This window comes from Ochotona princeps, chromosome 14 (genome assembly GCF_030435755.1).
Source record: "Ochotona princeps isolate mOchPri1 chromosome 14, mOchPri1.hap1, whole genome shotgun sequence".
Lineage (NCBI taxonomy): Eukaryota > Metazoa > Chordata > Mammalia > Lagomorpha > Ochotonidae > Ochotona > Ochotona princeps.
Window position 1 is genome coordinate 9,136,653 of NC_080845.1, and position 26,188 is coordinate 9,162,840.

The 26,188-nt window shown below is 49.6% G+C and overlaps 1 protein-coding gene across 6 annotated transcripts in view; it reads right to left on the minus strand.

Annotated features, from left to right (window-relative positions):
• Positions 1-3,940: 3,940 nt before the first annotated feature.
• The window catches only part of MRRF (mitochondrial ribosome recycling factor), a 222,865-nt gene continuing 200,617 nt past the window's right edge, over positions 3,941-26,188 (minus strand). For 4 of the 6 annotated variants that reach the window (XR_009246587.1, XM_058672151.1, XM_058672152.1 and 1 more), the window contains 2 exons: positions 19,941-20,100; positions 10,674-10,937 (listed from right to left, as the gene is read on the minus strand). Coding sequence is in view for 5 of the 6 variants with exons in the window: in XM_058672151.1 (XP_058528134.1) it covers positions 10,860-10,937; positions 19,941-20,100 (238 nt within the window). In the remaining variant the exon portion in view is untranslated. The other 2 variants (XM_058672154.1, XM_058672153.1) reach the window with 2 other exon arrangements.

The following is a 26,188-nucleotide window of genomic DNA, read 5'->3' on the forward strand; positions in this document are numbered from 1 at the left end:
CAGGGGAGAGCTGACTCAGCAGGGCACGGCCACTACCTGCTGACCCGTGGCTTGCTGTGGGGCAGCCGAGCAGAGGGGGCTGGTTGGGGACCCAGAGGGCAAGGCCAGGGAAGTGAGGCTTGCTTTAGGAGTCACAGAAAATACCTCCTCCGGAAGCTGGATAAGCCAGAGGGCTGTACCTGCAAGATCTGGGGGACCAGGCCAGTTTCCAAGGGAGAGCGAGCAGACATTGCCAAGCATCAGACACGGGTGAGTTAAAGGCTCTCGGAGCCCAGTTCTGGGGACAGCTACCCCTCCATCCAGGAAAAAAGTTCAGAAGTCAGGAAAATGAAGGCAAGAGTCACTGCTCCCAGCTTCAAAACCGTCTGACTTGGGCTGGCTTTTGTTTTTTAAGATTTATTTATTTTTATTTGAAAGTCAGATATTCAGAGAGGAGGAGAGACAGTGAGGAAGATTGTCTGTCTGCTGATTCACTCCCTAAGTGGCTGCAACGGGCTGAGTTGTGCCGATCTGAAGCCAGGATCCAGGAACTTCTTCTGGGTCGCAAGGGCTTTGGTCATCTTCCACTGCTTTCCCAGGCCACAAGCAGGGAGCTGGATGGGAAGTGGGGTAGCCGGCACACGAATCAGCGGCCATATGGAATCCCGGCTCATGCAAGGAGAGGATTTTAGCCTGTAAGCTACTGTACCAGGCCCTATTTGTTTATTTTTACCCCAAAGGCGGGAGAGTCTTCCATCTGCTTGTTAACTCTCCAAATGTCAGCAACAGTAGGGGGTTTGGCTGAAGCCTGGAACTTCATCTGAGTTTCCCATGTGAGTGGCAGGAACGCCCGTATTTGAGCCCTCACCTGCTGCCTCCCAGGGTGTGCGTTAGCAGGAAGCTGCAGCGGAAGTGGAGGTGGAGGTGGAAGCAGGACTCCATCCCAAGCACACCAACCTGAGGAAGCAGGTGTCCCCAGACGATGGCTGCATATCCTGAATTGTACTGACTGCTGTCAGGGCCATAGCTCATTGCCTCCAAAAGGATCGGCCATGTGCTCCTGACAGCGAGCACCACCACAACAGCATTCATGGAGTGGGGAGATGTGGCAGCAGGAATCCATCCATGGTCATGGCCCCACCAGTTGCAAAATTACTGAAGCAGGTCCTCACAGTTGTCCCACACACCCTGCCCCAGGGGTGCTGAGCACAGCCCCTGCAGCAGCCGAAGCACCCAGTGCCTCAGTTCTCCCTGATCAGGAGAACTAATCCCCCTCCCCGACGTCCTCCCCAAGCCTGAGCAATCAAGGCTGGCTGCCTCTGGGGCTGGTGCGAGTGCCCGCCTCCTCGGGCCCTCTCCCCATTGCAAGCCCAGCTCATTTGCATGTGGATCGCGCCTGCCACCATGGGTGCTGGGGTCAATTGAAGCTCAAGAAAAGAGAAGAAATTTATGCAAAACTGTTGATTGCATTTGTATGTAATGAAATCATCCAATATTCATCTGACTATAGAATCTAATCTGAGAAGAGAACTGAAGGACATGAGTGTCACTGCAAAACCGTAATGAGCCGCTGTAGTGATTAAAAAAGCTCTTGAGCCTTCTGAAAATCCAGGCAGAAATAGCGTCTAATCAACTCTGAATATAGGAGGCGAGATTGGGCTGGCGCGCTGCACACGGCCCGCCACGGTGCTGGGGCTGCTGCGTGGTAAACCCCCGGCGGCCGCGGGCTGTGGGTGCCCATCGCCTGGCCACAATCAGCACAGAGCAATTGCCATCGCTCGCCACCCAGAAAGAGCCCAATCACAGCTGTTGTCAGAAGCAGCTTGAGGCATTTCTCACCCACCTCTCCTAGGTTCTGGGCTCCCACAGGATGCAGGCACGGTTTGAGGCTCAGAGATTGCCTGGTATACATGGACACACCCAGGGCCCAGGTAGCACCTAGCAGGGACAGGTCTACCTCATTGCTAAAACGTCACCTCTTCCATGAAGGATTCCCTGGCCAACCCTCCATCAGCACCTACACACAGTTCTCTAGCCCCTTTTGCCTGATGGATTTTCAGTCCTGGCCCTTGGCTGTGCCTGGCGTGGTGTTACTGATCTATGGAATCTCCTGGGTAGACTAGAAACTCCAGGGGGGCGGGGACTTTGCCAGTGGTTCATTCACCCCTGGGGGGTACGTAGAACCATGCTTGCATTTTGTGACTGCTCCACAAGCCCCTCCTAGGATACTCAAACGTTTATGGAATATATCAGCTTCCACAGCTAGATGTGCCCAGTGCACAGGTTGTGCCTGGCGCATGAGCACGGAGCATGCAGTGTTGAGGATCATCCCTGTCCTTTCAGAGCCAAGGTCTGGCTGGGAGGTAGATGCTGCAGATGGCGTCAGGGGGCAGTCCCAGGGTCTAACACAACCCAGAGCGATCAGGGAAGGCTGCCCGAAGGCAGTGATACGTGGGGGAGCTGAAGGATGTGTAGGCTTAGCAGTGTCAAGAGGATGTCGAGTGTGGCAGGCAGATGGGACATCAAGTGCAGAGTCCCCAAAGTGATGGGGAACTGGAGGGATGAGAGGCAGCTGAGAGAAGCCCGCCTGCGTGACTGGAGCCAGAATGGGGGTGAGGGGTTAGAATGAGATGCGCTGGATCACTCTTTGCTATTTAAACCCTGGGTTAAGAATTCAGGACTTTTTCCCAAAAGGTATAGGGCACAACAAGCCTCTGATAGAGTGGCCATTGTTAGGCCAAGGTCATTCAGTCTTTCTGGCTCCAGGGTAGAAGAGAAGTGAAGGAGTTTCTGAGCAGGGCAGCATCACAGAAAACAAAACCCATGCATTTAAAAAAAAAATGTATTGATCTGAAAGGCCACAGCAACAAGCATACAGAGATTCAACCTACTGTCTCATTCCCCAAATGCCCCCACTAGTTAGGGTTGGGCAACACACCAAACCCGGGAGCCCGAGGAAACTCCATCCTGGTCTCCCAGGAGCCATTCCTGCTGCCCCCCAAGGACACACTAGCAGGAAGCTGCAGGGAAACACATTGGCCAGGACTCAAGCAGGATTCCAATATGGGTTGTGGGCATCCCAAGCGGCAGCTGAACCCACTGCACCCCAACATCTGCCCCAAAGGCTGTGCTGTAAGATGAGTTATCTCTTAGCAAGAGATGGAGCAGGGAAGGGGAACCAGGTAGGAGTGAGCCCAGCAGCCACACATTTGCTCATTCACGTAACAGGCATCTCTGGGTTGCAGGCCTTCTGTTCCACCTTCTAACTTAGTTTCCGCTTTGTTCCAGATTTGGATACAAAGTGTCCCATTGTTAACACAGCTTCTCAAGTTGGCACCCACAGGTGCGGGGGATCTAAGGACTCCATCATTCTTTTTGGTTTTACTTCTTCCTGGCCTTGGGGGCCACGTGGTGTTTGCAGGCTGCCAAGGGCTGAGGTCTGACCCACTGTGCCTTAGTCCCTACCGCACAGCAAACCCAGGGCTGGTTCTGCCACCCATCTGTTAGGCTGCCAGCAGAGAGCTTCTTGCCTCCTCTGTGCCTCAGTGTCCCTTTTTGTCCCACAAGAGAGTCGACTAGAAGTGGGGAGTGTCTCGGTTAGTTTACTACCCAGACAGTAAGACCTCTGAACAGGCCGGATTTCAATCTAACTCTTACTGTGCCCTTGAGCAAGGCACTTGGGCTTCCAGAGCCTCAGTTTCCTCATCAATGAAATGGGGGTGATGAAGTCCGAGCTGACAGGGCGGGGATGACCTGAGTCACGAATGAGCTCAGCAGAGGGTTCTGTAAGTGGTAGGTGCCACATGAGTGGGCAGGCAGGTGCCCTTTCTCCTTCTCTGCAATAGCTCCCTTCCACCAGCAACAGGGGACTGGTGGGTACGTGGAACGCTCTCAGATCCCTCCAGCTAGCCCTGAGCTGGAAGTGCATGCCCTCCACAGAGCTCTAGACTGGCGGGGAAGAGAGAGCCAGGCCTTCGCAGGGCGGGGCTTGAGGGGGCACGGGGACCAGTGGACAGGGAGACAGAAGAGGATGGGCAGATGCGTTCTTGGATGACTTCCTGCAGGAGGCAGTACGTAGGCTGGTCAGACCGATACCAGCTCTATTCTTTCTCTCCCTGGAAAACATTTTAAAGCAGAAAACAGGGTATTAATCACTGCTGTTTTCACAGCCCCTTTTGTGCCATTATCATACTCAAATACACTAACACCCAGGATGACTGCAGGGTACACTTGAAATATTTCGCTTCCCAGGGTCAGTCAGCAATAAGATTTTGCCAAGAATCCTTCACCCTTGCATAATGTAAAGAGGTAGGGGCCACTTTTAACAGCATCTCTGGGTGCTGGATCCTTTCGCTGCACAGCCCACTGCCTGCCAAGACAGTGTGGGACTGGAGTTTATTGCCCTCAAGCTCGAGGCTTGTCCACGGGGAGGTGGCCCCTGGATGGGCATTGCATGTAGAGGGCGCAGAGGAAGCAGAGCCGGGGCATAGGAGAGGCAGGGCAGGGGGTTGGCACAGGAGGGTGGGGGGAGCGCCTCAGACCACGTGCAAGTGCGAGGTAGACGTCCACCCTGTGCCCTCCATCATTCCACTTCTGCATCGCCGCTCTGGCCTCCCGGGGGAGGCCTCCGTGGCCCTTTCCATTAATTGTCTCCTTAATGACCCACTGAAGTCAAGTACCCATTGTTCTGGGGCCGGCGGCGCGGCCTCCGCGGCTTTGTCCGCCGGGGGGCCCTGCAAGCGTCTTTCCTTCCCCGCTTTCCGGTGGCAGCCCGGGCTTATCTAGTCCCAGCAGCCTGGCGGGCAGGAGGCGGCGCTTCCTCCGCCCACCACACCCCGGCTAGCGCGTCCTTGGCTCAGGCCCCCTGTTGGGGGGAACTTTCCTTACAAGTCTTCTCCTCCCAGTCTGTTTGCAGAAGGTCCTGTTCCCCCTCCCCATCCTCACCTGTCACGACCCCTCCCTGGGATCCCCGCTCTGTGTGCCGACTCTCTAAGACTCACCTCCCTCCACCCCTCCCTGCTCTCTGGGGGGTCTCCGATCGCTCTTGCTTGACTATTGTCCTGGCTCCCACCCACCCTCGCCATCGGGTCCCTGACACTCACACGGGCCACACTGCCTCCCTCCCCTGCAGATCCAGCTCTGCCAGCCCTCAGGGATCTCTGTGCCAGCAGTTGGCGTGAGAACCCTCAGCTTCCAAAAGTTGGGATTCAGGAATCTCTGGGGTTCAAAGAAAAAAAAAATCTTTAATTTGTCAAAAAATAATTTATTTTAAAGAATCATCAACATTTTATTTCACAATGGAATATTTTAACAGCAAAAATAAAAGTGGGATGGGTGAGACCCAAGATTAGAGACACTGTTGTTCTGAGTGTGTGGGGTGAAGCCTGGAACACCTGGCTGTGTCGCCTGTATTTGGCTGCACCCAGGTGAAGACACTGGCAGCCACCATGGATCCCACCCGGGTTCCTCCCGGGTGCCTGCCAAGAAACAGAGTGGCCTTTGCCCAGGGTACAGAGGGCAAAATTGGAACAGGGCCTGAATGCCCTCAGGGATCCCTCAGTGCCTCCCAGGACCCTATCCAGCCCCCCAGAACTCTGTCCACCCCCCTGGCCTCAAGTAATTTAGGAAATAGCCTCTGGAGGTGAGATGCTGGATTCCCCGAGTTCCAGATCTTTCGGTGTCTGTGTGTGTATCTGTGTGTTTGTGTCTGTGTGTATCTCTGTGTGTATATCTCCCTGTGTCTGTGTATCTGTGTCTGTTTTTCAGCAAATGGCAACCTCTCTGTGCTTCGGTCCTCATTTACAAAATGGAAACTGGCAAACAGCTCCTGGCAAAGAGCAGCCCAGCACAGGGTCCAGTCTGGTATGTGTGAGCCACTCCCAGGACCACCCAGGACTAGCCAGGAGAGGCAGTGGATGGGTGTCCAGGGACGTGGAGCCTGGGCGCGGGGACTCCGCTTGCACAGCCTGTGGAGCCCCAGCTGGGCAGAGACTTGGAGGCCCTGGGACCCTGGGAGCTGCTTGGGAACTCAGGGCCAGGATGGGGGTTGCGAACAGAGTCAGCAGGAGAGCCCTCACCCTGCCCCCGGGTGCCCTACCTGGCACCCTGCTGCCCCTAGGGAAGGACACATCTGGCAGAGCAGAGGTAAAGTGGCATTTGTTAGTCACTGATGAGCAGGCAAGTGAGAGGAGTTAGGGAGATGGGGGTGGTGACGGGGGACATTTTTAAAAGGTCCAGCTTCCTGCTAACGTGTCTGGGAAAACAGCGCCAGGTTTGTGGCTTTAGCCTGGCCCAGCCCTGATGCTTGGCCCTTTGTGGTGTGAGCCAGTGTATGGAACATCTCCCTGTGTCTGTGTCTAGTCACTCTGCCTTTCAAATCAACAAAATAAATCTTAAGACACAAAACAGTGCTGTTGCCTATGATGCAGGCATCCCGTCGGAGCACTGGTTCAAGTCTTGGTTCCTTCACTTCTGATCCAGTGGAAGATGATCCACACTCACGGGAGACCCAGGTGGAGAGTTCCAGGCTCCTTGCTTTGGCCTGGCCCACCCCAGGCCACTGCAGTCATTGGAGGAGTGAACTGACAGGTGGAAGATCTCTATTTCTTGCTCTCTCTGTAACTCTGTCTTTCAATTAAATAAACACTTTTTTTTTCTTTAAAGAAAAAGAAAAGCAAAGAGACAGATACTGTAACATTCCACTCACAGGCTCCCAGAGTAATCAAGTCATAGAGAACATGGAATGGGGGTTGTTCAAGGGGCACAGTATCCATTTTGCGAGGTGAGAAGAGTTTTGAAGATCAGTCGGATGACGCTGTGAATATACTTAAACACTACTGAACTGTCCACTTAAAGGTGGTTTTGGTGAGGTATGTTTCACAACTTAAAATAAGGAAAAAAGGAGCTCTCTCCCTTTCAAACGTTACAGCACAGAGAAAGGTCTGGAAGACATACTTCTTTGTAAAAAAAGATTTATTTATTTTTTATTGCAAAGTCAGATATACACAGAGGAGGAGAGACAGAGAGGAGGATCTTCTGTCGAAGATTCACTTCCCCAGTGACCGCAACGGCCAGTGCTGCACCGATCCGAAGCTAGGAGCCAGGAATTTCTTCCAGGTCTTCCATGCGGGTGCAGGGTCCCAAGGCTTTGAGCCGTCATCAACTGCCTTCCCAGGCCAAAAGCAGGGAACTGGATGGGAAGTGGGGCTGCCAGGATTAGAACCGGCACCCACATGAGATCCCGGCGTGTTCAAGACGAGGACTTTAGCTGCTAGGCCACCGCACCGGGCCCAGGATATGCTTCTAATGTTAAAGGAGGACTTGCAATTAGTTTAACTTGTTATAACAACTACACACACACACACACACACACACACACACACACACACACACACACACACACACACACACACACACAAGAGGGAAAGAACAACCAAAAGGAGAGGTTCTTGAGCCTGAAGTTTGCGTGGGGACTCAGAGCCACTGGTTGGGCGGAGGAGGTGGCTGATCGTGGGGCCAGCATGAGGACTTCCACAGCCAGCTGTCCTAGGAAGACAGGATGTGGGTGCCAGCACCTGCAGGCGGGTCTTCTCCTGCTTGGCCCTGCCACCTCCACAGCTCTGACACATGTGGCCAGAGACTCGCTTTGATATATGTCAACTGAAATGGAGCCATCGGCTGAAAGCCATTTGCTGGACTCTCTGACTGCCCTGGGCCTGAGGTTTCCTTTATTCATTTATCATGATGTACGGCTTTGGCCAACATACACATGGGAGAGAAATTGTTGACATGTGGAACCCCAGTACAGAAAATCTTTCATTTTCCCTCCCGTCTATTCACCAAATAAGTTTTTGTTTATTTAAAGACTACAGAGGATTTGGCTGTTAAGAACCAAATGCCTTTGGAGTGGAGTTACAGCATAATTCATCATTTCCTCTGTTTATTAAAAAAAAAATCCTGCATCTTGGAGAGGCCCATTTTCAGGGAGTGGGAGCTTTTGGTCACTCATGGAAGATTTTGTAAAGCCCCTTCCCCCCTCCCCCGCCATGTGGCTTACCCCCCAGGGAGGGATTCTGACTGGCAATTTCAGGCTTGTCCCTGCCCCTTGACCCCCAACCAGGGCTGTTTACATCGTGTGGCTGCTGCTGAGCGGGCTGTGTGGACCGGTCAGATGCTGAGTGTCTTTCATCGGGAGCTGTTTCTGACCTTGAATCCTCATGGCTGTTCCATCCCGGATCCACCAGCAGCAGCAGAGGGAGGGGCACAGTCCTTAGGGCCTCTAGCATAGGGCCAAAGCTGGGAGTGGTGGATGTGTCAGCTCCACAGGCGCACAGCCCAAAGGAACCCATTCTGCAGGCTGACACCTGGTGCCACAGGAATGAAACCTGCTCCTTTTCCAGAAACTTAGCTGCTTGCACGCATCCCCTCAAGGCAGGGGTCGGGTCATTGCCGTTTCCTGTACAGGCCCCGACAGACCCTGGGTATTCCCTAAGTGCTGATGAATGCAGCCATGGGGGTGTACTGGGAGTCAGAGGCAGTTTTGGGGTTCTGCCTAATGCTCCCCCCGACCTTGCCCAGTGGCCTTCAGTCTGCCTGTTCATCTGGATCATCTTAGATTGAGTTATTCATCTGCAAGGTAGAGACACAGAGATTCTTTGATCCGCCATTTCACTCCCCTAGCGGCTGTGATGGCCACGGCTGAGCCGGACAGAAGCCACGAGCTTCCTCCAGATCGCCCACACTGGTGCGAGACCCACAGGCTTGGGCCATCCCCTGCTGCTGCTCTCTGGCCATCAACAGGCAGCAACCAGGACATGAATGGGTACCCATCTGGGATGCCATGGCTTTACTTGCTACGCCACAATGCTGGCGCCTGGGATATTCTTTGTAAGAAGTCAGTATGTAGTAAGTACGTGATTTTCTGAGTCCTGTGAACTATCCTAGAAGTGAATGGAACACGAGGGGCCTGTTGAGTGCCCTGAATTCACGAGCTGCATCAGAAGCAGAGGTGGCCTCATGGGGCTGAGTCCTCAGCGTGGAGCCTGACATTGTGTGAACTGAATTTCAATATGGAATAGCCAGCTGGTGTCCCCTGGAGAACTGCTTGGTGTGTGGCAGAGAAACCTCCCCAGCTGGATACAGAAGTGTTCTGTGTTGGTGTAGGGCACAGCAGGAAACTACAGTTGGCTTGTTCCCCTCTCAGGTTACCAGGCAGAGAACAGGTTTTAGCAGGAAATCTCAGGGCCCAGCACGGTAGTGTAGTGGCTGGGGTCCTCATCTTGTATGCGCCAGGATCCCATATGGGCACCAGTTTGTGTCCTGGTGACCCCACTTCCCATCTAGCTCCCTGCTTGTGGCCTGGGAAAGCAGTCAAGGATGACCCAATGCCTTGGGACCCTGCACTTACATCGGAGACCTGGAAAAAGCTCCTAGCTCCTGGCTCCTGGCTTTGCATTGGCTCGACTCCGGCCATTGTGACCACTTGGGGAATGAATCAGCAGACGGAAGATTTTCCTCTCTGTCTCTCTTCCTCTCCCTGTATCTGACCTTCCAATGAAAATAAATCTTAACCAAAAAAAAAAAAGCCTCAGTTTGGATCCTCGCTCGGCCTCTTGCTAGCCATGTAACCCTGGGCAGGAAGAGTTGCTTCTGTGGAAAAGATTTTCGATGCTAATGGAAACTCCAATGTTGTCATGTTGGGTATGTCACCTAAGGGCATCAAGTCCTTTCCTGTTCGCACATGGAGATAATGCACAGCTATTGGGTTTACTGAGAAGATTGTGATGCCTACAGTCACATCTAGGCTCATGATGGCTCTATTCCGAATGAAAGAATGAATGAATGAACAAATGAACAAAGAAAAAGCCCTAACTTAACCCAGGACCCACAGGTGAACCAGAACTTGTCTGTCAACAGCAAGAGGCTCCTGAGACGAGAAGCAGGCACTAGAAGACATCTCTTTACCAATAAATCTGAAGATAAGGGCAGGTGTAGAAAATAACAGAAAGGCAGAGCTAGGCCTAGGGACAGGCCAAACAGCCCACATCTGTTAGGTACTGCTAGGTGTAATTGATTCACACACAAACATCAATGTCTACTGTGTTCCAGGTATTTATGCCAAGTTCTCAGGGGGCAGAGACTAAGCAGCAGACAGACTAGTCAGGGTTCAAATAAAGCAGCAGACTGTGCTGTAAGAGCCAGGGAAGGGGGTCCTGGAGAGGGGAAAGGGAGACTTGCCAGAGGGCGAGGTGTCCAGATGAACAGGAGCAGCTGCTGATGCTGATGCTGATGGCGACAGGTGCCCGAGAGATCCAGGCAGAGGGCAGGGCCTTGTGAAGGTGACCCAGAGGCTTAACACACAGGCCCTAGAGGTCACCCATCAGCCCAACTCTACCGCTCCCCTGTGGCTGTCATTCTTGGAGGCTAATGTAGATGCTGTCCTTTGGTGAGCATGTGCCTCTAGCAGAGAAGCCCGGTCACGGTGAAGGCCCACATCATCCCGGACAGAGTTCCAAACAGGAACACGGCCTGCCTGGAAAGGAGGCGCCCGGGAGTAGGAGCAGGATCTGGGAGGTGGGTCTGCGATCCCAGTCCTGGGCTGCAGCACAGTCATGGCAAACGCCCTGAGCACAGGTCCTCGGCCAGCAGCAGACCCTCCAGGAGGCCACCCGGAGGCCTGGACAGCATGAGGCGGGCAGGTGGGGAGGAGGACGAAGAAGGGAACAAGTCTGGCAATCCCACCGGAAGCCAGGTCCTCCCTCCCACCATGGCGTTGCACAGGGAGAACCTTCCACGGGGGTGCCGGGTGGGGGTTACCATCCATTGCTCACAGAACCCACTGGGACCTGAGCTCCGGACTATGGCTGGCACCTGACAGACGTTCATCCAAGGAGTTCTTTGATCTTCACTGCCAGGTATTTGTCCAGCTCTGCAATTGTGTCATCAGCCATTTGGCCAATCTGCAAGAACAAAACACAAGATAGCATGGTCATGGGGCCGAGAAAGGCTAGAGGGTCAACTTTCCAGAGATATAAAAAGGGACCTGAAAACAGTAATAGGGCAAAGGTCTGAGAGCCAGATGGGTACTGTGCTAAGAACTTAGGAGTAGGTGCAGGGTCCCAAGGCCTTGGGCCATCTTCCACTGCTTTCCCAGACCACAAGCAAGGAGCTGGAAGGGAAGTGAGGCAGCCAGGACACAAACTGGCAGCCATATGGGATCCCAGCACATGCAAGGCAAGGACTTCAGCCACTAGGCTACTACGCCAGGCCCCTAAGAACTTTTTTTGGCAAAAAGATTTATTTTTATTTAAAAGGCAGATTTTACAGAGAGAATGAGAGACACAGAGATATCTTCCATTTGCTGCTTCATTTCCCAAATTGCCTCAAAGGCCAGAGCTGAACTGATCTGAAGCTGGGAGTCAGGAGCTTTTTCTGGGTTTCCCACATGGGTGCAGCAGCACAGAGACTTGGGCCACCCTCCGCTGCTTTTCCAGGCCATAGGCAGAGAGCTGGATGGGAAGTGGAGCAGGTGGGACATCCCCATATGGGATGCTGGTGATAGCAGGCAGAGGATTAGCCTGATCTGTCGCCAGGCTGGTCCCAGTACTAAGAACTTTATATATTCTTTCTGACTCCCAATAGCAACGCCATGAAATACAGACTGTGATCCCCATTTAATAGACAAGCAAACTAAGATCACTCGTTTAGGACACACAGCTAGAAATTAACACTGACATAATTATAGCCATGGTAGTCTGATGCTACAGCTCAAATGCTTGATTATTTTTCTATTACTCATAGAAGCCAGCCTTATCTGTCCCTTAATGAGACTCTAGAATTTCCTTCACCTCGGGCAGATGCTGCTGCTAAGAAGAATATGAAGATCCCAATAAAGCCAAAACAAAGTGCCTTGAAGCAAGATGAAATACATCTGGTTAACAAACATGGAAAATTGAACAGACACTGAAGAAAATGCTAATCAAAACAAGATACAATGCAGCTATCAGAGCAAAATTTGATGTTGTGGTTTTTAATTGCTATATGCAATGCCAGCAAGCTACAGCGAGATGGAAAAACTTATATATCATTGACAAGAATTTAAGTTGATGCAAATGTTCATACCATCTTCCCCTTCCCCTCCTCCCAAGTCTCTCAACCGATAAATTATACTGTGAGCAGGAGCTGAAAATTCTGTTTTAACTTCTCTATGCAAAGCTAAAGTCTTGGATCCTTACGGTTGGGGAACTGGCGGAAGGCATATGGTCATTAAGAATGGCTAAGACTGTCAACCTCACATGGAGAGGCTGGGAATATGGGTCCCAGCGCAGTATATATTTCTGAGATATTTGAATGTATTTGAATGTTTTTATAACATGGATTACTTTTGTTATCAGGAAAACAATATTTTTTTCAACAATGTTTCAAGATACTTATAATAGCATGGAAACGTGCTCACACTGTATTTCAATTAAAGAAAAAGCAGGGTACAAAATACCAAGCATGTATATGTCATAGAAATGATCTGAAAGATACATTTAAAAATTGCATGTTTTTAAACTTAAAAGTGGGAAGATAGGTTAATGCATTATTCATGTATGCATCTGTCACACCCTGCCCAAGATACAGCTCACAGCAATTTCTCAGGAAATATCTATTAAGTGAGTAATTACTGACACTACCTGGGCTTTTCCACATTTTGTTCAATAAGTATATACTTATTCTAATAAAGAAAACAAAACCCAATTCCATTTGGTAGGCACTGCAGCCTCCCTTCCATGTCTACGTGGGACTCGGGCGGGAAGCCCCCCACAGGGAGCTCTGGTGGGAGCAGCAGGTACCACACAGCATTGTGTCTCCCTGACACCTTTACTGGCAGTCCTCAGGTCAAGGCCAGGGACTAGGAACTAAATGCCCTGGAAAGCGCAAGAGCTCAAAAGGACCTGAGGCAATTAGTGCCAGGCAGTGGGTGGCCAGGCCCTCGGGACCGCAGCAGCTAGAAGAGCAAAGCTCCTGCGCCCGCCCGCCAGTCACTCAGCAAGGCTGCCTGGCACCTTCCCGTTGAGCTGGTCAAGCCCTTGCGATGCCTCCTCTGCTCCTGCAGCTGCTGCGCAGGAGTGTGACGGGAGCCTGTGCCCGCAGCCCAGCACTGGCAGGCGGGCGGAGGGCCTGGACAGCCAGCAACTCCTTGGACCTCCCTGGTCTGGGGGGAGCAGCAATGCTGATGGTGGGTTAGGGTTAAATTCTCAGTGTGACAATGCGCGAGCCATTCGCCCTCTCTGTACCCTCTTCTATCAAAAGAGGGCAACTGTGAGGGGCACACAAAATTACGAATATACATACAGGCACATTTGAACCCGGTCATTTGCAACACAAATGCTGGCAAAACACTGGCCTTATTACTATGAATTTTAAGCGTATTACACAACTTCTTTTCCCACTGGGCACTGGTTCAAATCCTGGGGTGCCACATTCTGATCCAACTTCCTGCTAATGTGACAGGGAAAGCATGGAAGACGGCCCACAGTGCTTGGGCCCCTGCACCCATGTGGGAGACCCAGAAGTTCCTAGCTCCTGAATTTGGTATGGTCCAGCGCTGCTGCAACCGTCTGGGGAGTGAACAAGCAGATGGAAGATCTCCCTCTTTGTAACTCTTATTTGCAAATAAAACGTTTTAGAAAGTGGTGGTGATTGAAGGCAACACCTCCAGCAGCAGCCCCCATTGCCTGAGCACTTACTACGTGCCGGATGCCAGACTGACAGGTACATACGCTATCTCCTTTAAATGGTATTATGAATATCATTTCAGTTGACAGTTGTATAACTGTCCTGGTATTTCATTCAAATCCAACCCTTCGCATGGCTCTATAAAGCAGGGGCAATGGATATTTTCCTACTTCTGCACAGTAACAAGGAACAGAATGGCAACTGGTACAGCTAAGATCACACAGAAAGTCGAGGTGGCTGTGCCAAGAGCATTGGAGCTGGGGGTTCCTGCTCTCCTGGACCCGGAGGCTGCTGCTGGGCCTAGCCATTGGCCTGGTTCCTTCTCCTCTCAAACAAGCTCCACCAGGATCATTAAATGTGTCCATCCAACTACCATGCTTGAAGTCCAAAGGCTGGGGAGAGAAGTGGATGGACAAGCAGGGTGAGGAGCAGGTGCCCAGCAGCCTTGGGAATATGCCATGTCCTGACAGGCACTGCTGCTCCAACTCCACGGAGGAGGAGAAGGGAGGCCACCTGCTGCCCCTTCACGGCCGAGGAGGAGAAGAGCTCGGATGTGAATCCTGGCCCATCTGACTCCCCAGCAAGAGCTGTGACACAAGCACTGACAAAACACTGGCCTTGAATTTTAAGCTGATTACCCAACTTCTTTTCAAATTGATCAATGAAAATTCTTAGTATTTATCCTATGACAGGAAAGGCACAAATTACCTTGAGGGTGGTCTGCCTCAAGTTCATCACCTCCGTCTTTAACAAATATCTTAACATGACAGTGATTAGGGGCCAGTGCTGTGGCACAGCAGGCTGCCTCCTAACGGGTTCACCACCATCACTGTCAGCAGCATCCCGTTCGCTCCTTACAAGTTCAGAAACATGAAGGGCTGGGACAGGCCTGCATACTCTTCCTGCCAGAGGCCCAGCTCAGAGCACCCACTGCTTCGCCAGCCCAGCTTCCCAGCTGCCCAGCCAACGTCCCTCCGTAAGCCCCACTAGCACCCAGCCCCACTCTTTCAGAGCTGCTCTGTTTTCCAGAGAAAGGCAGTAGTGAAAGGAACTTGGCCAGCGTTCCTGGAAGTTTCTGCCAAGGGCTTTCATGTGCAGCATGCCTGCCTACGGCAGCAAAGGTGGGACAGCAGGCCGGCAGATGTCAGAGCTGCAAGTGGGAGGACCCTGGCCTGCTGCAGCACTTACCCTGGCTGGGGATGGGGAGGCAGGGGTAGACCTGCAACCAAATCTTCTTTTTTTTTTCCTTAAGATTTATGGGATGCCCATGCTTTGTAATGCCTGCTGAGCCACGACTCTAGCCCTGAATCATTTCTTTCTCATAGGGCCCAGCGTGGTAGCCTAGTGGCTAAAGTCCTCATCTTGAACACACTGGGATCCCATATGGCCACCAGTTCATGTCCCGGCAGCCCTGCTTCCCATCTAGCTCCCTGCTTGTGACCTGGAAAAGCAATGAAGGACGGCCCAAAGCCTTGGGACCCTGCGCCCGCGCAGGAGACCCAGAAGAAGTTCTGTGCTCCTGGTTTTGGATTGGTGCAGCTCCGGCCATTGTGGCTACTTGGGGAGTGAGTCAACTGACAGAGATCTTCCTCTGTCTCTCCTCCTCTCTGTATATCTCACTTTCCAATAAAGAAAATAATAATAAAAATAAATCTTAAAAAAAAGGAAGTGAGAAGACGAAACATTATAAAATGTTAAAAGTAGTTGGGTTTATGGAGTGCGTTTTTCTCCATTATTTAAAAATAGCCTCTCATAAACTGTATTTTCTAACAAGTACACATTACGCTGATAATCAGAAACAAAAGCAAACAAAAATCTTAAAAACGGTTTCATGACTAACAATCAGCTTCAGTGCAGTTTATATGAAACAAAAACAAAAAACACACATTAAAAGCTCCAGTTCTGTGCCTTCCGACAGGGAAAAAGTAAAACAACATGTACTCATGGCTGTCTCCTGCTTATTTTCTTACCCAAATTCTGAGGCATATGACAGCCAATGAATTCACACTGCAATGTTATGTTTCAGATGTTTTACACTGGGGGTAGTGTGGTGGTACCTACGGCTTAACTCATGTGGCATCCCATACGAGAGATGGTTTGCGTCCTGGCTGACCCAGCTCCCTGCTGACGCGCCTGGAAAAGCAGTGGAGGGCGCCTCAGGAAGTTGGGCACCCGCCATCCAGGGGGAGATGTGGACAGAGTTCCAGGTTTCTGGCTTTGACCTGGCCCAATCCTGACCATTTAGGCCATGTTGGGAGTGAACCAGTGGATGGAAGATCTCTCTAAAGCTCTGCCTTTCAAATAAATAAACTTTTTTTTTTAAAGGGTGTTTATGGGCCTGGTACAATGGCTCAGTGGTTCAATCCTCACCTTGCAAGTGTCAGGACCCCACACGGGTGACAGTTCTTGTCCTGGCTACTTCATTTCCTTTCCAGCTCCCTGATCATGGCCTGGGAGGGTGGTGGAGGATGGCCCCAAGTCTTGGGACCCAGCACCTGTGTGGGAGACCTGAAGAAGGCTTCTGGCTCCTGGCTTTAGATTGGCTGTGCTCCAGCCACTATGGCTGTTTGAGGAGTGAGCCAGCGGATGGAGGATCTTTGTCTCTCTTCCTCTGTTGATCTAATCTTTTCCAATCACAATAAATGCAAAAAAAAAAAAAAATCCTATCCCAAGGTTGCCAAAGTCTAAAATGTAATAGGTATCTTTTTTTTTTTTAAGATTTATTTTTATTTCAAAGTTAGATATACTGAGAGGAGGAGAGATAGAGAGGAAGTGGAGCTGCCAGGATTAGAACCAGCGGCCATATGGGATCAAGGCAAGGACCTTAGCCACTAGGCTGCGCTGCCAAGCCCTGTAATAGGTATCTTTTAAAGGGGTGTCTATACTGGAAAGCTATCTGTGTTATATTGTATAACACAAATAGTATGATCTCCTTTTTTATGTAATAGTACCTGTATGTCTACAGGGGTAACTTGACAAATCACACAGTGTTAACTAACAAGGGTCAGTCTTGCAGAGGTGGGGAACATCCAGCCCACATGTTAGATCATTTGGGTGGCCTTGATAAAGGTAACTGCAGGCAGACTCGAAGTCCAATCAATGCAGGTGAATTTTCAAGTGGATAATTTTGTATGTGCTGTGTGGTCTATAAATATCCAAATGATCCTTGGCAGAACAAAGGTTTCTCACCCCATGAATGATGAGATTTCAATAATTTTCTTCATCTTTTGCAGTAAATGTGTACTAGTTTAGCATTGGAAAAATGAATAAAATTATTCTCACTCTGAAAAATAATAATCAAAATCAAGAAGACACCTAGAACAAGAAAATGAAGTAGATGAAAAAGATGATGAAGCGTGTCTGACAAGCAGATTTCAGCAAGGGTACCATTCGGCTGATCTTTCTTCCTTCTTCAAGGAGTAGTATGCTCTGATTTCTAAAGCAGATGCCCCAAAATGCTTAGTGACAGGGCCTGGCAGGACCCTGAGGACCACTTGTACAACCACAAGAAAGCACGGGCAAGGCCAGGACTGGATTATGGATAGAATCCTTGTGAGAGGAGCGAGCAGCTGGGGCCATGGTTCAGACCGCCACCAGGCTCAGGAAGGCCTAGCTACATCCATGAACCTCCTTTCTTAATTGATACAGAGTGAGAGAGGAGCTATGCAGGGTGCTTTTCAATACTGACAGCAACCCTTCGAGGCAGAAACTACAAATTCCTTTTATCAAACAAACAGACTGCAAGGAGTCAAATCATCTCTCCAGGAGATGCAGGTGCAGGACGAGCTTCTGTGACTTGGCTGCCATCCCAGGAGCACAGTGTAAGGCCCAGTCGTTCTCTTCCATCATGTCTGTTTTTACAAAAAGACTTAGAGAACTTTTTTTTCAAAAAATACACATTCTGGTAGACTCACTGAATCAGAAAATGCACATGCAGGACCCAGGAATCCAGCTAAACTTCTCTCTTGGTAACTGCTGCAACTTCTCTGCAACTGGCATTTCACCTGCTCGGCAGCCAGTCCATCAGGCTCTCCTCCAGGGTTCCCCACAGTGATGTTCCTGGCCTCAGCTTCTTCGTCTTTACTTCCCGTCCTGCCCACACTCCTGTTGAATGTTCCCAAACAAGGTTTTTCTTGGGCAATGGAAGACTCGTGCGTGTGTATGTATGTCTACTTCTATTACACCAAACATTATTAATCCTATCTCTTAAATCCCACAAATTCATCTTCCCATTTCACACCCTAGTCATGGCTCAGCTTCAGGCCGTTTTTCCCTTGTGTTGTGTTCAGATTCTTTTTTTTAAATTTTTATTACAAAGTCAGATATACAGAGAGGAGGAGAGACAGAGAGGAAGATCTTCCGTCCGATGATTCACTCCCCAAGTGAGCTGCAACGGGCCGGTGCATGCCGATCTGAAGCCAGGAACCTGGAACCTCTTCCAGGTCTCCCACGCGGGTGCATGGTCCCAATGCATTGGGCTGTCCTCAACTGCTTTCCCAGGCCACAGGCAGGGAGCTGGATGGGAAGTGGAGCTGCCAGGATTAGAACCAGCGCTCATATGGGATCCCGGGTGCGTTCAAGGCGAGGACTTTAGCCGCTAGGCCACGCCGCCGGGCCCTGTGTTCAGATTTCCTTAGCAGCTTCTCTTGCGTTCCTGCCTTCAGTGTTGCTTCCCACAGTCTGTTTCTACCTAGCCGCAGTGGTCATCTTTCACAAAGACAAATGTAACCTATTTGCTGCTTGAAAAATAAGTTTTTCTGAGAGAATATATGAGAATTACCTTAACTTTCTCTATTTCGCTTTCTTTCTTTCTCTTTCTTTCGGATAGAATCTTCTCTTTACTTACTTAGGGGGAGGGGGAGGAAGAGAGTGCTTCTGTCTGCTGGTTTACTCCCCAAATGCCAAAATAGTGGGGGTGGACTAAGCCAAAGCCAGGAGCTGGGAACCCAATGTAGGCTCTCGCCTGTGGCCAGTGGGACCCTACTTCCCGAGCCATCGCCCACTGCCTGCCGTGGTGCAGATTAGCCTGAAGCTGGAATCAGGAGCGGATCCAGGACTCCAACCCAAGCAATTTGACAAAGGATATATAGGTGTCTCAACCAACAGCTTAACCTCTAGGTCACACACCCTCCTTGGGGAAGTACTTCAGATTTCACATTTGTGAACCACACTCCAGATTCACTGATTCAGTCTTAGTGCTGGGGCTCCAGATAACCAAATACAAGCTCCCAGGATGATTATAGTTATCAAGGTAGATTATCGTTCAACAAACACTTATTGCCTCCCTCAGACCTTGTACCAATGACATTGGACTTGATCTTGCTTTGGCTAATGGGATGCAACAGAAGCAGGTGCTTATAATGTGCTGTAGAGGTTGGACTTATGCTCTTGGTGTCTGCTCCCACAATGGAAAGATACCCTAGGAAACCTGCTGATTCTGGAAGATGTAGAAACATAACGCAGACTTAAACCAACTCAGATCTGGAGCCAGTCACCCACAGCAACTGAAACAGTGACAGCCCAGCTGCTTGGGGGCCCACAGAAACAAAAACAAGAAATAAGGCTTCGATATTGTAAATCACTGAATTCTAGAGTAGATGGTTATGCTTTATTGCGGCCACGGATGCACAGCCAACATGGGAACCACTAGAGATGTTCAAGGATCTCCCATGATCTGGCCACTCTAACTTCCCTATCCATTCCCTGGTCTCATGCCAGTTCAAGCTGAAGCGATCCACTCTTGTATATTACAGCACCTTTCAACATGTTATTCTACCATCTGCCTTGTCTCAGTACTTTATACCAGTAGCTCATTTCAGATTGTTCCAGTGTGGCCAACATTGCTTTAGTGCAACCAGAACATAAGAAAAGCCCTACAGCACAGGCTCCAAAGTTGTCTGCCGATTCTATAGCATGTTAGCACTGTGGCTTTGGGCAAGCTACTTCATCGCTGCAAAACCCAGGCTCCCCACTGCCCCCTTGAGCTCTTGATGCTGAGGATATGCTACCATTGGAGTGTGCAGCACAGAGCCTGGACACAGCGAAAGAGCGACAGCATTGTATCCTCCTCTAGGTCCTATCCTCTCATCCAGGATTCAGCCCAGGGCTAGGGCCAGAAGAAAGACTCGGTCCACCTTGACCACATGAACGAAAGCATCAGAGGCCTCCCACCTCAGACATGAGTACATGATTCTCCAGGTCCAACACATAAACAACACGGCACCTGTTGGCACCAATACCTGCTTCTCAATGAGCCTGATGGTGTCCTCTGAGACCTTGTCCTTGGATTTCTTCACCTTGTTCATAGCGTTGGTGCGAACCCTCCTTAAAGAGTCTTTGGCCTTATTGGTGTTCTGTTTGGCCAGTTTCACCAGCATTTCTCTGTGCTCCCTGGTTACCCTGATAAAAGACAAAAAAAATTAATAAAAACATTCTGTATATTAACAGCTTAGCCAGGAAATGTAACCATACTCTGTCTACCAGCTCAGCAGTGTGTAACCTGACTCTCTGTGGGTTGATTTTCACATTCCTGACACAAGTGCTCAAGGTTAAGTACAATTCCTTGGGGGTGAGCTGAGCACAGTCAGCTCACTGCTAGAAGTACTGCTGGAAAGCATTAAGTCAAGGAGCCCAGGCAGACCTGGGATCAAATCCTGGCCATGACGCCAAAGAGACAGACTGACTGGCCCTCCTCAGAGCTCCCATCCGTACCTGTCTTACAGAGCAGGTGTGAAGACTAAACATGATGATGCATGTAAACCGGCACATTGCTCAAGGAAAATAAATCAATTATTAGCAGTAACTCCATCCCATAGTCTCCCACCAGGACAGTAATAGTGATGGTGTTACAAACACAGTGTCATCTCTAAATCACCTACACCAAGTGGCAACTTACGTAATTCTTAACAATTATGATCATAGATTACTTGTCAATCACTTCAAAAGAGATCCAGACACAAGTCCCAACACAGCACATGAAAACTAATCTGTCCATTAACTTCCATTACTACCCATCACTTCAAAGTGATAAGTACATGGCAGTTTTGTATTTATTATTAATAACATCATCTTAACAACAATAAGCATTAAGGGGTCTACAATAAGCCACTACAAGAAGCATTTTCTACACTGATCATTATAACACCCACAGAGGCAATTACTACCTGTTTTTTTTTTTAAATCAGATTTACAGAGAGGAGTGACAGAAAGATTTTTCATACATTAGTTCCCTCTCCCTAAGTGGCCATAACAGCCGGAGCTGAGCTGATCCGAAGCCAGGAGCCAGGATCTTCTTGCGGGTCTCCCATGCAGGTACAGGGTCCCAAAGCTTTGGTTCATCTTCTAATGCTTTCCCAGGCCAGGTGGATGGGAAGTGGAGCAGCTGGGACACAAACCCGCATCCATATGGGATCCCTGCACTCGAAGGGGGAGGATTATTGCTTCTCGGCCTTCTGGCTAAGATCAAGTGAAGGGGCAGGATTAGCCAATCAAGCCGTTGTGCCGGGCCCTATCATTCATGTTTTACATTCACATACAACAACCTGGCAAAGCAGCTAGCATGCTTGCCCTTCTTTCCTTTCTCTCATCAAAACCCAGTGCCAAGTTTTAGGCACAGAGGTACTCAGATTGACAGGACAGAATTTTCAGCCTACTCCTAAGGAGCCTAGCTAGAATGAGAGAAAAAAGACATTTTCAGGGCCACATGAGCAGCTAACTGAACAGGAACTGTTGGAAGTTAGAGAAAGGGCAGGAGAGGAGGACTTGTTGGAAGGTTTATCTCAATGTGGCCATTGTGAGGTTGGCTTGCTTGTGTTCAGGCTGCCCCTGTTCTGGCACAGGAGTGCGTTTTCCCTGTCCTCCTTTGGGTGCGCCAGTACACCTGCTTCCCCTGACCTCAGGACAAGCTGAAATAGAACTTCCCACAGCTCAGGGCCCAGAATGACACGCAGTATGACCAGGAAATAAGCCTTACAGCCAACAGCCTTGGAGACTCAGACTGCTGGTTACTACAGCATAACCCATCCTAGCCGAATACAACACTCTCATATCTGAATAATGAATCTAAGCTGCCAGCACTGGCATGGCAAGGGGGGATTTTCAGGAAGAGGGAAGCTCATGTAATAAAGCTTGAAGCTATAAAGATACTGTATTTTAACTTGAGGAATTATCTAGAATACAGGGAACAAAGAATGGGATGAGGGGCCTCTATGATGGCATAGCGGGTGAAGCTGCTGCCTGCAATGCCAACGTTGCAAGTGCCAGCACAAGTCAGTGCTTCTTCACTTCTGATTCAGCTCTCTGCTAATGGCCTGGGAAGCAGCACCAGATGGCCCCTGCGACCTCCCTGGGGTACCTGGACTGACTTCCAGCGGGCACAGCCGTGGCTGTTTTAGCCATCTGGGGAGTGAACCAGTGAGTGAAAGGTCTCTCTCATTCTGTCACCTTTTCTTTCTCTGTATCTCTGTTTTTCAAATAAAATAATAATATTAACAATAAGGAGAAATAAAGAACCAATAAAGAAAAAAAAAGTAATGACAAGAATAAGACCGGGTGGCGATGTCATGGAAGGCACGTACCCCATCTTACAGTGGAAGAAAACGAGGCCCAGAGAAGTCTGGGACGTCACACCAGGCCAAACTCAGGCTGGTCTCTCTTAAAACCCAAAGGTCTCAGCATGACAATGTTGCTCTGCCCCCTGGGTCCTGTAATGAACTTTCCTGCCACAGGCTTCCTGTCCCTCCCACGAGCACGCCTTCTGCTGAGGAAGGACATTCCCCACCTCTGGGGACAGGGTTAGTGGGAAACAGTGGGGAACAGTTGCTCAAGATCTAGTGGCAATGTGTGGTATTTCTCACACGAAACAACGTACAGAATTTTGAGAAAGGCTAAGCTCTGAGGATAACAAGGACAGCTGTGTTATAAACAAACTCTTCTGGCGCGGTCTACTTAAAGGTGATCTCCAAGTGAAAAGCATCCCGACGAGGACCCCAAGCAAGCTCCTCCAGCAGCGGAAGTGGAACACGCCACCTCACGATCCTCAAAGCAACTCTCGGCTGGAGAGCCGAACATTCCCATTTACCAGGAGGAGTCTGAGGCTCTCAAGGGGTGATGTGATGTGTCTGTGGGCAGTGGTGACATAACAAGGCTTCCAGCTGACATCTTCCCGGCCCCTGTGCTGTTTCGATCCTGTGTGCTGCCTACCCCGTGTAATCTATTTCAAATAAACCATGCCCCACTGCTATTACTTCTGCTTCCAGGCCGAAAAAACCTTTCAAAGTCAGTAATATGAATCTTGGGACTGGAAAGGACAAAACCACCGTGTCAGGAGTTTAGGGATTTGGATCAGATCTTGTTACTTTTATGGTTTTTAATTCACTGAACAAAAATCATGCTGACATGTTTAGGTCTCTTTTTTGTTCTGCCAAAGCATATGTCAGTATGAGGAAGGAACAAGGAAATTAAAACTTGATCCACTGATTCAAAAAAACGTAATCCTGCTGAAATACTATGAGGGGCAGAAACTAAATAAATCTAAATCTGTAAGAAATTCCTTAAACTTTTCTACAAAGACCTTACTCAACTATTTCAATCTTATATTTCACATATAATTTGAAATAGGTACCCTGCTGTTCAGAAAATCCTTAATAACAGAAAACATTTTATCTAACCAACTTCTCTTTTTATTACATTGTTATGTTTTAAATGGAAAAAAACAGCCACATGCTTTAAAAAATATAAACTGAGACTTAATCTTAATAAAATACTACATAGAGAATTCTAGTACATATATATTAATCTGGCCTTAATAAAATGTATTATTTTGTATCTATTAATGTCAATGTAACATTACCATACTATTAATAACAGTTTCCACATGGAATAGTGTCCAATTCTAACAGGCCTTGCCCAACACACTTGCATGTCATGTCAGAAGTACAGGCGTATTCTCAAGAAGGAAACTGAGCGGGGAGGGCAGTGAGGCCACGAGGTGGAGATGACAGGGTGCTGGGCACAGGGAGAGAGGAGCCCGGGGAGGGCATGAGGATGCTGGCTCGGGGTGCTGAGGGGAGCAGGACCAGCAGCAGTAGCTCTGACACCAGACAAACAGGTTTCACTCCCTGGTCGACCACTCGGAGGAGTGCCCTCATTTCTCTGAGCCTCAGATTCCTCTAGGATGAAGATAAAAGTCACCTTACGGCTGATCAGGCAAAGCAGACACAACAGACACAAAGCACCCACAAAGAACGCAGCAGAGAGCAGTCCTGAATAAATGATAGTGCTTATGAATGTTTTAATCAAACACATTTAATTACTTCCTCATGAAACAACCAGGGCACATCTGTTTTAGAAAAGAAACACATTGTGGGAATGCTTTAATTCTTCTCCAGACCAGGGATTAATACATCTGATCATCGTCTCCACCTCCTATTTGTGGCGCTCTGAGAGAACACGCTGCAGGCGGCTGCACTCGGTCGCCGGAGCTGGTTCTGAGCACCCCCTCCAACCTGGGGTGCTGTCATCAAGCAAGTGCTGGCCAAGTCTTGTGCTCCAGATCCAGGGTCGGCCACGAGCCAGAGGTGCCCCCGAGAGCAGGCGGGCCCAGCCAAGGTGTCCCAGAGTCTCAGTGTAGAGGTGGAGGCAAACCAGTCAGCCAGAGAGCTAGGGCAATGGAGACACATACGGCTGCGGATAAGACGGGGAGGGGCGTACTCTTGTGCCTGGAAACCCGGGATAGGCCTTGGAGACACAGCAACTTGTCGGAGAGACAAGAGGCATTTCGGGGAGAAGGACAGTGGGTTTGAGAACCTGAGGCAAGAAATGGTACATCAGGGTCAACTTTGTTGTGCAGGCCTGGAGAGTTCAAATTTTTCATGAGCCACAAAACCCTGTCTTCAGAGAAAACCAAGGGCAGAAGCCCATTTTATAAAACAGATAGAAAAAGATTTCTCCAGTGGGTGGGCACTGGGGCAGAGGGTGCTTGGGTCCAAGGATACACAGCTCAGCCCCGTCCCGGGTGTGTCAGTTACTGAGACCCGCCAAGCCTTGGTCACCGCACGTAGAAACAGGAATAAAGAATTAACGGCTCCTCCATTCCTGAGTTACCATGAGATTCAGACAAGAGGCGACTTCACAAAATTTGTGGAAATGGAAAGAAAGCATAAACTTATTTTAGTGCAAAAAATTTTTTGAAACACATACATATGAGGAATCTTGAAAAGTTCTTGAAAGTGAATGTCATTTAAAAACCCATACATGGGTTGCAAAACAATTATACCAAAACAAACATTTTTTTAAATCACTTATTTGAAGGACAAAGTTATAGAGAGAGAAGGAGAAAAAGAGAAATCTTTCATCTGCTGGTCCACTCCCCAAATAGTAACAATGGCTGGAGCTGGGCCAATCTGGAGCCAGGAACCTGGAGCTTCTTCTGGGTCTCCCAGGTGGATGCAGGGGCCCAAGCACTGCTGCTGTTTACGTTCTAAAAACCCCAGAGGCACCTGTACCTAAAGAAGAATTTATTTAAAGTCCATATGAAATGAAAAATGGCAGGACAAAAGTCTGTGCTTTAGCGAGACAATTTTTTTTTTAAAGATTTTATTATTATTGGAAAGCCAGATATACACAGAGGAGGAGAGACAGAGAGGAAGATCTTCCATCCGATGTTTCACTCCCCAAGTGAGTTGCAATGGGCCGGTGCGCGCCGATCCGAAGCCGGGAACCAGGAACCTCTTCCGGGTCTCCCACGCAGGTGCAGGGTCCCAAAGCTTTGGGCCGTCCTCGACTGCTTTCCCAGGCCACAAGCAGGGAGCTGGATGGGAAGTGGAGCTGCCGGGATTAGAACCGGCAGCCCATATGGGATCCCAGGGCGTTCAAGGCGAGGACTTTAGCTGCTAGGCCACGCCCGCCGGGCCCGAGACAATGCTTTTAATCTGACAAGTAATTTAACAGCTCACCTACATTTTAAAATCCAAATGCTCCCAGTATGTGGCCCTGAATGGCTCTGTTTTCAGAATGAATTCATTTGATTCATAGTTCCATTCAACAACAGCTTCCTTGGCACCTATTGTATGTCACTACTACGACAGACACAGAGGCTATGGTGCTAAACACACACAAGAACTTACAAGTCTGGCAACGACTGCAGCCACTAAACACACGGACAATGAATCAGGAGGTAACAACTGTAGTAAGCACTACAAAGGCACACACAAGTTCTACAAAAATCATTCGGGCCAGAAGGAAGTAGGATCAAGCTTTCCTAGTGGGGCCCCAGGAGCTCCACGTGGGGCCACCGAAGCTCAGTGATGGGGACCAGCAGGAGTCAGAGGGGTGCATGGCAGTCACAGGAGGCAATGGCATGAGGAGAGGTGATTCTTTTCAAAGGAAGAAGCCCACAGCTCTTGAGAGACTGATAAAAAAGGCAGTGCGACTACAGCACAGGGAGCAGGGCATCAAGGCTACCTCCAACCAGAGGGCCGGGGGGCCC